General features: G+C 44.2%; 1 protein-coding gene across 1 annotated transcript; it reads left to right on the plus strand.

Moving 5' to 3' along the window:
• Nucleotides 1-852: 852 nt before the first annotated feature.
• On the plus strand, nucleotides 853-5,639 carry LOC130406284 (uncharacterized protein K02A2.6-like). The gene has a single exon (XM_056611768.1). The coding sequence runs from the start codon at nucleotides 1,189-1,191 to the stop codon at nucleotides 5,266-5,268; it is 4,080 nt and encodes a 1,359-aa protein (XP_056467743.1). The 5' UTR covers nucleotides 853-1,188; the 3' UTR covers nucleotides 5,269-5,639.
• The last annotated feature ends 9,101 nt before the right edge of the window (nucleotides 5,640-14,740 follow it).

Below are 14,740 nucleotides of genomic sequence, written 5' to 3' on the forward strand. Positions count from 1 at the left end.
TGCTACAAAAAAAGGGTAAATAATAATTGTTTATGTTCAAAGTTCGAAAAAGACACACCAGCATGTTAACTTTGAAGTATTCTTGCGTGGGGCTTTCTGATGTAATATTTACAGCAACACAAACACCAATTAAAGGTGTGAGCAATGTTTGCACGCAGTGCTTTCAGATGTTTCACACCTGTAATAACAGGGAATTCATTAGAATCCTTCATGCATTTAATACCTAAGCATGGGAGCTCATTACCAACAATGGCATCCCAGATGGGACAAAATAATAGTAAACACAATGGACAGGCAGAGACCAAAGGGAGTAATGTGTTGGGATGACACAATAACAGCAAAACAAAGTCAGAACAAGTCCAATTTGTGAAAGTGAGGTAAAAAAAACGAGTGTGCAAAGTTTTCCTAAACCCTTTATTATTATAATAAGATAAAACACAGTTTCAGGATAGATCATATTTAAAGCATTGGCTAGTAAAATGGCTCCAAACACAACCAGAACAGGCGAAAAAAGGAAAGACACACATCAAAGCTGAAATCAATAACATAATCAGATAATCAAGACAAAGGTTAACAGTTCAAGGTTATTAAGGGAGACGCAGCATCTAAAGAACAAGACAGGAATGACAATTATTAACTGTGACAGAAAGTTGTCTTATGTCCAGCTTTTAGCTTTGACTGTCTGGAGTTGCTCTTCATCACAGTTAGCAGAGTGAGGTCTCTTCAGGAAGTCAAGTATGAATACATGTGTGAAGAATAAAGTCTTGTGCATCCTACAGTGTTTAAAAAGTAATTTGATTGAAAAGAAGGCACGGCTTGAGTGTTAATTTGGGCATAAAGTACATAGGGTATTGTTATAACTGGGCAGAGTATTTAAAATATGTTAATCCGCTGTCCACTAGGTGGCAGCAACCCTTTGTTTTTACGGTTGAGTTAACCTATGAGGGAGGCACAGAACAAGTTCAGTCAGCCATGTGCCCTTGTTTACCATGTTACGTATGCTGCACACTGTGTTCGTCAGGAACGAAATAAAGCTCCTTAATTGTGCAATAAGAAGCCTCCCGTGAGTTACTACATAAATGGCGACGAGGATAAACTAAAGCCGATGCCTCGTGGGGATGCAAGCAAAACAGTAAGACTGTAAAGTTGCTAGTTCAAATCTGAATTGGACGTTCCCCGGGAACGATCATGGCGGCGGCCTTGGTAGGGAGCACCGCTCCGTTCGACAGTGAGACGCAGACGTGGGAAGAATATTGTGAGGTTCTCCACCATTTCTTTGAGGCTAATGGAATCACAGATGCAAGTCGGCAGAAAGCTATATTGCTCAGTTCAGTGGGAAGTCAGACGTACAGCCTCGCGAGGAACCTTGTCAGTCCCGCCAAGCCCGGAGACAAGACGTTTGCCGAACTGGTCAAGATTTTAAAGGAACATTTCAACCCCAAACCCAGCGAGATTGTGCAGCGGTTCAAGTTTAATTCCAGACAAAGGAAGCTTGAGGAAACGGTAATGGAATACATCGCTGTGCTAAGGAAGTTAGCACTGGATTGCAACTATGGAGACAAGTTGTCGGAGATGCTACGCGACAGACTGGTTTGTGGGATCGGAGATGACCGCATTCAGCGCCGACTGTTGTCAGAGCCGGATTTGACCTTTGAGAAAGCACTGAAGCTGGCACAAGCCATTGAGACAGCCAGCAAGGATGTAAAGGATTTACAGTCTCTGGAGTCTACACACTCACACATGAGGGCACCTCAAGCAGTGCACAAAATGTCTACAAAGCAGTTCCCCACTAAGCAGCAGCACCAGAATAACGCTTGTTACAGGTGTGGAGGTGAGCAGCACAGGGCTGGGGACTGTAGGTTTATTAAGGAAACCTGTCATAAGTGTGGGAAAATGGGCCACATTCAAAAAGTGTGTAGGTCAGGTGGCTCAGTTAGCGCTTCACCGGCTAGAGGGGGTGGGGTACCAACAGGGAAGTATGGGAAACCTCAAGGAACACATTATGTCAGCCAGGGGGAGGGCGACATAGACGAAGATGAAGTCATGTTCACACTGTACAAACTAGAACAACTAGACATACCAGCAGAGGAGCCATTTATTCAGACATTGACTGTTAATGGGGAGAAACAGCAATTTGAAATGGACTCGGGGTGTGGGGTAACAGTAGTGAACCACTCTGTGTACAAAACCTTATGGGGGAAGGAGGTGCCAGAGCTACGCTCCTGTAGAGTGAGGCTTAAAACATATACGGGACATAAAGTAAATGTTGTGGGAGCAGCAGTGGTTAAAGTACAGCATAAAAAGCTAGTAGAGAACTTACCATTGGTAGTGGTGGCAGGTTCAGGCCCTAGTCTAGTAGGCAGGTACTGGATTAGGAGGCTAGGTTTACAGTGGAAACCAGAACCCCAGATCCACCATGTTCGGACAGAGACCCCAGAGAAGGCACAGAGGAGACCAGAGCCACAGATACTCCAGGTTAAAGACGAGACCTTGGGGGAGATACTGGGGGAGTTTGGGGAGGTTTTCAAAGACGAACTAGGGAGATTCAGAGGCCCCCCAGCAAGAATATATGTGGACAAGGAAGCAGCCCCCAGGTTTTTTAAAGCCAGACCCGTCCCATACGCCATGAGAGGGAGAGTTGAGGCTGAACTCGACCGTCTCCTTGCCGAGAAGATAATTGAACCAGTAAAATATGCTGAGTGGGCAGCGCCGGTGGTCCCTGTGTTGAAGCCAGATGACACAGTAAGGCTATGCGGAGACTACAAACTGACAGTGAACCAGATCTCAAAACTGGAGCAGTATCCAATCCCCAGAATTGAGGACCTGTTTGCCATTCTTTCAGGTGGACAAAAATTTACAAAGTTAGATCTGAGTCACGCCTACCACCAGATTCCATTGGATGAGGAAGCAAAAAAGTATGTAACTGTAAATACACACAAAGGCTTGTTCACATACAGAGTGCTACCTTTTGGCGTTTCATCATGTCCGGCTATTTTCCAACGTACCATGGAAGGACTACTGCAGGGCATCCCTCGTGTGGCCATCTTCCTGGATGACATCCTGCTGACGGGAAAAGACGACAAAGAGCACCTAAAGACTCTGACTATGGTGCTGAAACGGCTACAGGAGGCCGGTCTACGGCTCAAGAGGACCAAGTGTGTGTTCATGAGTGAGGAAGTGATATTTTTGGGTCACAAAGTGGATGCAACAGGACTGCACCCAGTGCATGAGAAGGTGGAAGCAATCAGAGAGGCACCATCACCTTCAAATGTGACAGAGTTGAAGGCATATCTGGGACTGTTAAACTATTACAACAAGTTCCTACCAAATCTGTCTACTGTCCTTGCTCCGGTGCACAAACTGCTACAAAAAGACACAAAGTGGCAGTGGGGAGATGCACAACTAGCAGCCTTTGAAAAATCTAAAGAACTCATGCAGTCAGCTCAGGTGCTTGTGCATTACGATCCAGAGAAGGACATTGTGCTGTCATGTGATGCGTCACCATACGGGGTAGGTGCCGTACTGTCACACCACATGCCAGATGGAACTGAAAGACCCATAGGTTTCACCTCACGAACACTAAACACAGCAGAAAAAAACTACTCACAACTGGATAAGGAAGGGCTCGCTGTGATGTTTGGAATACAACGCTTCCACAAATACATTTATGGACGGAAATTCACTATAGTGACAGACCACAAGCCCTTGTTGTCACTTTTCAATGAGATGAAAGCAGTACCACAAATGGCCTCGCCCAGGATCCAAAGGTGGGCTGTAACACTGAGAGCCTACGAGTACACAATAGTGTATAAAGAAGGAAAACATCACAGCAATGCAGACGCTCTCAGCCGCCTTCCTTTGCCAGATACACCTAAAGTGGAGACGTCGGAGGAGAGGGTTCTCATGCTGGAGAGCTCCGACATCACACTTGTGACATCTGATCAAGTGGAAGCATGGACAGACAAAGATCCAGTACTGTCGAGAGTGAGAGAAATGGTTCGCGACGGCTGGTCAGCAAAAGAAAAAGGGGAGGAGTTTGCCCCTTATGAGGTGAGGAAACTTGAACTTAGTATTCAAAATGGCTGTGTAATGTGGGGGTCGAGAGTGGTTGTGCCAAAACCAGGCCAAGGAAGTGTCATGAGACAACTTCATCAATGCCACCCGGGAGTCTCAAGGATGAAAGCATTGGCTAGGAGTTACGTTTGGTGGCCGAAGCTGGACAAAGACGTGGAGGATACAGTAAAGGCCTGTACAACATGTCAGGAGCATCGCAACGTCCCGGCACCAGCTCCGTTACACCCCTGGGATTGGCCCGACAAGCCCTGGAGTCGTATTCACGTGGATTATGCCGGACCGTTCATGGGAAAAATGTTTTTTGTGCTCATAGATGCACATTCAAAATGGATGGACGTGTATCCGGTGAACTCTGCCACTTCAGCCACCACAATTGAGTGCCTGCGTACCAGTTTCAGTAACCATGGACTACCTGAGTTGTTGGTGTCTGATAATGGCACTTGTTTCATCAGCACAGAGTTCAACGTGTTTCTAAGTAAAAATGGAATCCGTCATGTGACCTCTGCACCCTACCATGCCTCCAGTAACGGGTTAGCAGAGAGAGGGGTACAAACATTTAAGAGAATGATGAAAAAATGTCCAGAAGGCACGCTGACAGCTAAAGTAGCCAGAGTGTTATTCAGCTACAGAGTGACACCTCACACTACAACAGGCCTTTCACCAGCAGAGCTGCTTCTCGGGAGGAAGCTACGTTGCACTTTGGATTCAATCCACCCAGACCTAAACAATAGAGTGCAGAAAAAACAAGAAAGACAAATAAAAGATCACGACAAAAAGGCAAAAGAACGCTGTTTTAAAACAGGAGATTCAGTGCTGACCCAGAACTTCAGTTTTGGACCCAAGTGGATTCCAGGAATCATTGAGTCAGTGACGGGACCAGTGTCATACAAGGTGATGCTGGGTGATGAGAGAATAGTGAGGAGACATGTGGATCAGATTCTTGATCACCACCAGATACCAGAAAGGGGCAATGAAAAACAACAGACTGTTTCAACTCAGCCCAACAAAAAAGATGAAGCATGGCTGGATGCTGAGGAGGTTGTGCTTAGTGGTGACCAGTTGGAAGAGCCAGCAGCAACAGAAGCTGTAGGAAGTTCAGACCAAAGAGCTGTGGCAAACCAAACTCCAGTGAAGCGACTGGCCAAAAGGGAAACTAAGTTGCCCAGTTATCTTATAGACTTCCAGTTGAACTAAGAGAAAGACTCATTGATAAGTGGGTCTTAATATGGACACCTAATCAAACAAGAAAAGAAACTGATGTGTTTGTATTGTTAGAATGTTTAAAGAGAAAAAAAAAAAATAATAATAATTGTATAACCTGCTTAAGGAGGGAGGGATGTTATAACTGGGCAGAGTATTTAAAAGATGTTAATCCGCTGTCCACTAGGTGGCAGCAACCCTTTGTTTTTACGGTTGAGTTAACCTATGAGGGAGGCACAGAACAAGTTCAGTCAGCCATGTGCCCTTGTTTACCATGTTACGTATGCTGCACACTGTGTTCGTCAGGAACGAAATAAAGCTCCTTAATTGTGCAATAAGAAGCCTCCCGTGAGTTACTACAGGTATGATTATGCATCTGTGAGCAGTCGAAAGTAGAATCAGTTTTAATTTTGTTCGATTTGTGTTTTTTCAATTTATATTGTTACCAGTGCACAATACCAGTCTGTAAGCCATTTTTGAACTCCTCAACTGTGGTACGATTGTCAAGTAGCAGGAGAAAGACTGGTTCCTGGAATCTCTGGATAGTGTGTTCCAATAGTCGGGTGGATTTACGGTTCAAGTTTAAAGGTCCCATGGCATGTCACCAGGTGTGGTGTGATTAGCCGCTACAAGCCATTTTGGAAGTCTTCCTGTTGAGTTTTATCAGCAGAGTGGTGCTGCTGACGATGCGTAGGAAGGAGGCTTACGACTTCTCTCATTATAGGACATTTATTTCAGAACAATGAAATGTGGCCATCTGCCGGTTGGGTTGAGCGCGGACTGACTTTTGAATATAGAAAACGTTACGCATAAAAATGTCCATGTACGGGAAGTCCATTAGGTCACAATACAATACATGAACATTCATCACATTAATTATTGTGTGCTCTTGCGCCCTCTTGTGTCGCCAAGAGTAAATAATATTTACAGTCATGTAACCTGAGAACATAAAAAATAGGCTTACATGTTAACACCCCCACTTGTACTCAGGTTGGTAACACAAAAATACCAAAACAAGTTAAACAAATGTGTACCTTTGGCTTACACATATTAGTCTCCAAAAAGAAGACCTGCAAACTTTCCCAGTTTGAACTTGCTGACAGGCTTCGTCATCACATCAGCGACCATTTCATCAGTAGCACAATACATTAAATTCACCTTACCCTCATTCACAGTAGACCTAATAAAGTGATACCTAATGTCTATGTGTTTACAACGCTTTCTATTTACAGGATTTCTAGCAAGAGCAATCGTCCCCTGATTGTCTTCGTGTATTACCGTTTGTGTGTATTGGTAACCATCCATATTCTCCAGTAATTGTTCTAGGTCAAGGCATTCCTGAACAGTAGAAGCAAGTGCCATATACTCTGCTTCGCATGTGGAAAGTGCAACAGTAGGTTGCTTCTTTGCCTTCCATGAAACAAGTGCACTGTTTTCACTAAGACTAACACAGTATCCTGTGGTACTGCGGCGATCACTGGTATCAGCCGCCCAGTCTGCATCACTGTAGGCTTTTATACCAAGATTCTCAGTGCTTCTCCTAAAGGTTAAACCTTTGTCTGCTGTGCCTTTAAGGTATCGCAGGACATGCTTCACAGTAACCCATTGCTCCTCTGTAGGCTCAGCTAGGTACTGTGACAGCCTGCTCACCACAAAACTCAGATCAGGCCTAGTGCAGGTCGTCAGGTATATCAGACTGCCCACGGCCTCTCTGTACATCCTGATATCTGTCATTTTCACTGCATCATTACTGTATTCAAGCTTTTGCTCACAAGGAGTATCTCTCACCCTGCATTCTGACATGTTGAAACGCTGTAGAATTTTGTTAATGTACTTCTCTTGTGACATCTTAATGCATTCATCAGAAAAATCAAAATCAATACCAAGAAAATGTTTGAGTTGCCCCAAATCTTTCATCTTGAATTGCTCTGCAAGCATCCCTTTCACCTTTTTCAGTTTTCCTTCATCGCTTGCAGCAATGATCAAGTCATCGACCCACACAATTATGATCACTTTCCCTTCTTGGGACTCTTGGGAATAAACACAGTTGTCAGCTTGGTTTTGTGTGAAACCATTTTCAGTTAAGCAATCATGTAAAACCCTGTTCCAGTTTCTTCCAGACTGTTTGAGACCATAAAGCGATTTCTCTAGCCTATAGACTACACCCTCTTTTTCTTCATAGCCCTCTGATGGATTAATGTAGATTTCGTGGTCGATGGGGGCGTGTAAGAACGCGGTTTTCACGTCCATTTGGTGGACCAGTAAATTTTCCTGCACTGCCTTCTGTATCACAATTCTAACACTGGTTAGGTCTGCTGTAGGTGAAAACGTTTCCCCATAGTCTACCCCCATTTTCTGGCTGTAGCCCTTGGCGACAAATCGAGCCTTGTACTGGTCATTCCCATCTACACCAGACTTGATTGCGTAAACCCACCTACCCCCCACTGGTTTCTTGCCCACGGGTAGTGTTGTCGGGGTAAAGGTTTTATTCTCATTTAGAGACTGGATTTCCTCATTCATTGCTTTTCTCCATTCTTTTGAATTGTCTGACTGCATTGCTTCACCATAAGTTTGCGGAATGCCACAAACTGCTCTGCAGCAGTAGTCTACTGTGACATGCATCCCGTCACTATCACTGTCTTCTCTCACGAAGTCGTCTAGGTAATTTGGTGCCCTCCTTTCTCTTGTTGGATACCGCCTACCCTCAGGATCGACGCTTGTAACAGTTTCATTATGCTCAGTAGACTAATTTGCTGCCCTTGGACTATCGCAATGTGGACTTTTACCGGGTTCATTTTGCTCTAGAGCCTTTTCTGCACTCCTGTTGACCCCCTGTGTCCCCCTAGCCCTGACTCTGGGCCCCACACTGTCATCATTTAGATCTGGCTCATCTGTCTGTGTTTGTTTTTCTGCAGCTGTTTTGCTCACAAATTTCACCAGCCTGTGTTTTTGCACTTTGTTTGTATTTGGGTGATACACCAAATACACTGGGCTATTTTTATCGTACCCCACAAAACGCCCCTGATCACACCTGGAGTCAAGCTTTCCCTTTTCCTGCTGATAATTGTAGCAAACAGACCCGAATCGTTGGATTCTGGACACATTGGGCTTTTTGTTTGTCAACATCTCGTAAGGAGTCAGCCCTGTGCGCTTGTTCAAGCATCTGTTGCGTACCGTTGCTGCTGTTTGTACTGCGTAGTGCCAAAGGTGTTTTGGTAACTCACTTTCAATTAGCATGCACCTGCCCATCTCGAAAAGAGTACGCCACCCACGTTCTGCTGTTCCATTTTGGTGCGGTGAGTACGGAGCTGTCGTCTCATGCCTAATTTTGCTTTTCCTCAGCAGTGCCTGGAAATCACCACCTGTGAATTCAGTTCCATTATCAGATCGCATACACTTCACCTTCCCATAAGGGGATACATCTGCAAGGAATTTTTCAGTTGCCTGCACTGCGTCACTCTTTTTCTTTAGAAAGTAAACAAATACTGCATTTGAGTAATCATCGGTGAAAGACTGTGCATATTTGTACCCATCTAATGACTCAGTGGCTATTGGACCTGCAAGGTCTGTGTGTATCATTTCTAAAGGAGCCTTTGCTCTGGCATCGGGGTTCCTATTTCTAGTTTGTGTAAACTTCCCTTGAATACACACCTCACACTCTTGCTCAGGCTTATTCATTTTTCCCTTGATCTGCATACCATCAACAACATCATGTAACCTAAGCACATCATCATAATTACAGTGGCCTAGTATCTCATGCCATGCTTGGATGTCGTGGGTTGCATTACACTTATCATCAGTTGACTCAATCTCAGTGTGCAGGTAGTACAACCTGCCAAACACATGAATGTCAAACCTGGTACCATATCTGGTTATCAAGACATCATTGTCTTCTTTGAAGACGACTGTGGACCCAGTCGTGGTTGCTGCCTTCACCGAGAAAATGTTCTGCGGGTACGACGGCACATACAGAGCGTCCAACAGTTTCGCATTGCACCGCCGTCCACTGCTGTCGATGAGGGTAACCACTGCCGTGCCTCTCCGCTGAGCGACGCCGCTGCATCTGGTCCCATCAGCCAACTCGAGGCGCTGTCGAAACTTGTGAACAAGGCGATGTCGTTGATGATGTGGGATGTGGCCCCGGTGTCCACCATCAGGCCCCTCTCCTGGATGGTGCGCGCCGGCTGCCGCTGGTCACTGGCCCGTCCGTCCGCCATCTTGAACGCGAAGTCCTCCTTTACCTCAGCATTCTCCGACACTTTGTTCACGCCGTCCCTTCGGTCTCTGTCTTTGTCTTTTCGTCTGCATGTCGCGTCCCTGTGTGTGTCACTTTTGCAAACACTACACCACGTCTTCTGTCGACACGCTCTCGCTCGGTGCCCCTTGGTCCCGCACTTGAAGCACACCATCTCGCTGTCGTCTTTGCCCGGTCCATGTGCGCTGCTACTGGGAGGTCGCCGTCCGGTTCTCCCCTGGGTCTTCATCACGCTGTCATCGTTCGACCCGGTTGCTCTGATGTTCTCGGTTTCCTCGAAACTCCGCAATTTGGTCTTGAAGTCAGCAAACGTGATGTTATCGTAGGTGTGCGCCACATGGATTGCGAATGGCTTGAAGCTCTCTGGCAATCCCTTCAGCGCCATAGCCACCAGCAAACTGTCCCCCAGCGTTTCTCCCGCGTTTCTCAGGGCAGTTATGGCGCTCTCTGCTCTAATGATATAGTCTATTACACTTTCGCCGCAGCGTGGTGTACAAACTAATTATACAAGGCTTTCCCTTCCCCGCATAATAGTCTCTCAGAATATTTAATGCTTTTCTGCCATCATCTTGCGCATCTCTCATTACCAGAGACAGACTTTTGTCATCTAGCAGTAGGATCAACTCTGCATACGCGTCCGCGTTTTTCTCAGGATCTGCTGCTTTTTCAGCTTCTTCTACTGGCTCATTCAACACAGTGTTTTTCAGTCCTAATAAACGAAAGTGTCCCAACAATTTAGTTTCCCAAACTTCATACTTTGCTTCGTCGCCGTCGAATACCAGTCGATATAGCCTGCTGCTACTTGCCCTTCGTTGCTCTGCCATGCTAGCTTGCCCCTCTCCTCGGGTTAGCAGCCTTCTTCAGCACGCGATCCGTTGCAACTTTCTTGGCTTTCGTCGACTATCTTCTCCTCCAAACGTCTCCTGGGCCCATAACCTGTTGAGTTTTATCAGCAGAGTGGTGCTGCTGACGATGCGTAGGAAGGAGGCTTACGACTTCTCTCATTATAGGACATTTATTTCAGAACAATGAAATGTGGCCATCTGCCGGTTGGGTTGAGCGCGGACTGACTTTTGAATATAGAAAACGTTATGCATAAAAATGTCCATGTACGGGAAGTCCATTAGGTCACAATACAATACATGAACATTCATCACATTAATTATTGTGTGCTCTTGCGCCCTCTTGTGTCGCCAAGAGTAAATAATATTTACAGTCATGTAACCTGAGAACATAAAAAATAGGCTTACATTTTAACACTTCCTCTTATGACATCATCACACATCACACATCCAGGTGGACACACCCACCTGTGATGTCATAAGGGGCAGATTTCCAAAACGGCTTGTACCGGCTAATCACACCACACCTGGTGGCATGCCATGGGACCTTTAATTTCATGAGTATATTTCATTTTCGGACATTTCTATTTCCTTAGGGTAATTGGGGGGGGGGGGCTTGGTTGTTGCATTTTCAGTTATTACATTACTTTGTTAATATACAGTGGTTTCACCCATGCTTTTTGACAATGAGATTGCAGCAGGCCAATGCAGTAGGCAAATGCAGTGATTCTGTCACTGAGCTACTTATTAATAAGGTAACCAACATGGCCATAAACACGGAAGCCAAATGGAGAAGTTAAAGGAGAAATCCGGTGTAAAATGGATCTGGGATATGTTTAATATGATAACGAGTTGGGATGTTCGTTTGGGAGCAAAAAAGCGCATGTAGACGCATTCTTAAGTTGGCTGTTTTTAGCCGATTCTACCAAAACACTATAAACTTGGAACGATGGGGGCATGTGTTATGGTAAAAACTAAATCGCTATTTTAAACCACTTAAAAGGCTAGAAGTAGCCCGACACTTCTTTGGTAGTATAATAAGGGTCTTGTTCACGGATGTCACAAGCTCTGTGTTCGTCAATCTACCTATCGAGTCTTAAAGACAAGATGGCGTCGACGGGTGAACTACTGATGGTATTGTGTGTATAAAATGTCCTTTTTAATAAACGATCTGTACACTTACAAAGTTATCAATAACTTGTTTTATATGTTAAGACCCTTATTATACTACCAACGAAGTGTCGGACTACTTCTAGCCTTGTAAGTGGTATAAAATAGCGATTTAGTTTTTACCAAAGCTCATGCCCCATTGTTCCAAGTTTATAGTGTTTTGGTAGAATCGGCCAAAAAAAGCCAACTCAAGAATGCGTCTAGATGCGCTATTTTGCTCCCAAACGAACATTCCAACTCGTTATCGTGCTAAACATATCCCAGATCCATTTTACTCAGGATTTCTCCTTTAAATAACATTGTGAAGCCTTCAGTCTGTGTTGACTGAAGTGTCAACACCTGCCTCTCATATCGTCTCCTGCTTGAGTCTGATGGTAATAGTCTTGTCCTTTATCCCAATAGTTTCCACAAACTAAATGTATTCATGCTGTGTGCATTTGACTTCAGGAGATATCATGCTTCAATTACCTGACCTTCGATCAGGCACATCAGTACATTTGCATTTCTTTAATTGGCATCCTCTGCATGGCGGTGCTCTGTCTGCTGTATAAGGGTCCAATATTTGTAATTGTAAAGTGTAAGTGGTGTAAGCAGACTGACTATAATTGCACATTGTTGTAGTGGTGTTAATTGACTTTTTCATTGTAGATTGTTATTTGGTTTTGGTGGACTACTTTATATCTGCTGTATTTTTGTTTACCAGATTTAAACATTGTTATATTATTGGTATCGGGTATTGTTCTATTCCACACGTCACAGGGGGTGCGTGGCACCACCTGACAGCTCTCTGCAAGACTGAGTTCATCTCTTGCTACGCCTCCTTGCGATGCCTGGGCTTCTTGCTCTAACTGAGACTTGGATAACACCAAACAACATGGGCAGCCCTTTCCATAGCCTACTCCTTCATCCACACACCCAGGCCTTCTGGTAGAGCAGGGACATTGGTTTGCTTATCGCCAAAAAAAGGCGATAAGCCTTAAAGGACATTTTCCCTCTCGAACTCCCAAACGTCCCTCTTCCACACACACTGTCCTTATCAACCGCAACCTCCCCCTCTTCTCTCGCTTCCTCTCATTCAAAAAATCTATTTGCCACAGGCTTCGATAGACGAATGTGTGTCAAACCAACTTGAATGTGTTAAAACAGTAAACAGTAAACAAGAAGTTGAGGGAATCGCTTCTGGATGTACAGTGTCGCTCTATGAGAGACAACATTGTGTTTACTGGGATACCAGAGGCTGAGGGTAAGAACTGTGAAATAGTCATTAGGGAGTTTATGTCAGACCAGCTTAACATGCCTAGTGAAACTGTTCAGGCTGTCACATTCTCCCGTGTGCACAGAGTGTGAAGACCCTCAAAGGACAGACCCCGTGCAATTGTGGCTTGTTTCGAACACTATCAGCAGAAGGAGCTTGTCAAGGGGAGGGGCAGAGAGCTGAGGAACATCTCCTTTGGCATGAATGACCAATTCCCTCCTGAGATACATGACAGGCGTAAAGTACTTTTCCCTATCATGAGAGAACATCGGAGCCATAACAGCCGCGTTGCCCTGGTAGTCGACAAATTGTGCATCAATAATCAACTGTTCAGAGACTCAAGCATCACTCCCTGGTTATTTTAATGTCACAATCCCAGTAGGCCTGTGTATTGGCATGCTGGACTTGTTTTATGGCTAGTTCAAGCATTGATGGGACTTTTTCCAAACCGGGTTTTCCTAAGGGCCTGGCATTAGCTCATTTAAACATCTGCAGCTTGAGGAATAAAACACATGAACTCTCAGCGAAATTGATGGACAATGGAATTCATGTAATGGCTATAACTGAAACACACTTGGATAGTACATTTGATGACTCATTGATATCAATTGAGGGTTTTTCCATGTTCAGAAAAGATAGAAATAGATTTGGCGGGGGCGTGGCAATCTACGTGAAACATCATATACCAGTAAAACTAAGACCTGATTTGATGAATGACAACATTGAGGCATTGTGGTTACAGGTTCATTTACCCCATACTAGCCCAATACTGATTGGTTGTTGCTATAGACCACCCAACTCTAGAATAGAATATCTCAATGGAATCTGTGATATGTTTGACAGAAATGTACTGTCTTGGTGATTTTAATGTGAACTGGTTTGAAGATGGCTGCTCTACGAAGAAAAGGTTGCTTGATATGACCAATACTTGTCATTTCAGTCAAATTGTTTCCATACCAACTAGGAATGCTCTGAACCGAGATGGAGCTCAATCATCCTCCTGTATAGATCATATTTATACAAATGTGCCTGACAGGTGTTCCAAGGTAATGTCATTGTTAGTTGGCTTCAGTGACCATGACCTGGTTGCTGTGTCCAGAAAGTCAAAGATTCCAAAAGCAAAGTCAAAGATAATCTGTGCTAGGTCATATAAGAATTTCAGCAACAATGCTTTTTTAGAAGATGTCAAGTATGCTCAATGGTCAGCATCCGGTTCAACAGTCTGTGTTGAACCGGATGCTGAAAAATCGTTAAATATTTTTATGCCTAATAAATATTATACCTAAATAAGTATGAAAAAGTTAAAGTTGAAAATTTGAGGGGGGGCTTTTGTACAAATGTAAAGAACAAATCGTGTCTGCTCATTGATGATCTCATAATGAAAGGCAAACAGTGTACTTTTGAGTTCAATTCGGTTGAAATCAAGGAGGTTGAAAAATTGTTACGATCCATTTCTAAAGACAACTCTGCTGGTACGGATTGTATTGATGGTAAATTACTCAGAATAGCTGTTGATTATATAGCTCTTCCTGTATGTCACATATTTAATTCCTGTCTATCTAATGGAACCTGTCCTAAAATCTGGAAAGAAGGAAAAATTATTCCCATACCAAAATATACCAAATCCACATTCAGTGGTCCTAACTGTAGACCTATAACAATCCTACCTGTTTTGAGTAAAATTTTAGAAAGGATTGTATATAACCAAATCCATGATTATATGTCTAAGAATGATTTGGTAAGTAATACACAACATGCCTACAGAGAGGGTCATTCCACCTGCACAGCCTTGGTAAAAATGACTGACGATTGGTTAAGGGGGATTGACAATTCATTGTTATCTGGTGCTGTCATGTTGGACTTCAGCGCTGCATTTGACCTAATTGACCATAAGTTGTTGATTGAAAAACTCACGCATTATGGTTTTGGACCTATGGCAATCTC

Source organism: Gadus chalcogrammus, chromosome 16 (genome assembly GCF_026213295.1).
Source record: "Gadus chalcogrammus isolate NIFS_2021 chromosome 16, NIFS_Gcha_1.0, whole genome shotgun sequence".
Classification (NCBI taxonomy): Eukaryota; Metazoa; Chordata; class Actinopteri; order Gadiformes; family Gadidae; genus Gadus; species Gadus chalcogrammus.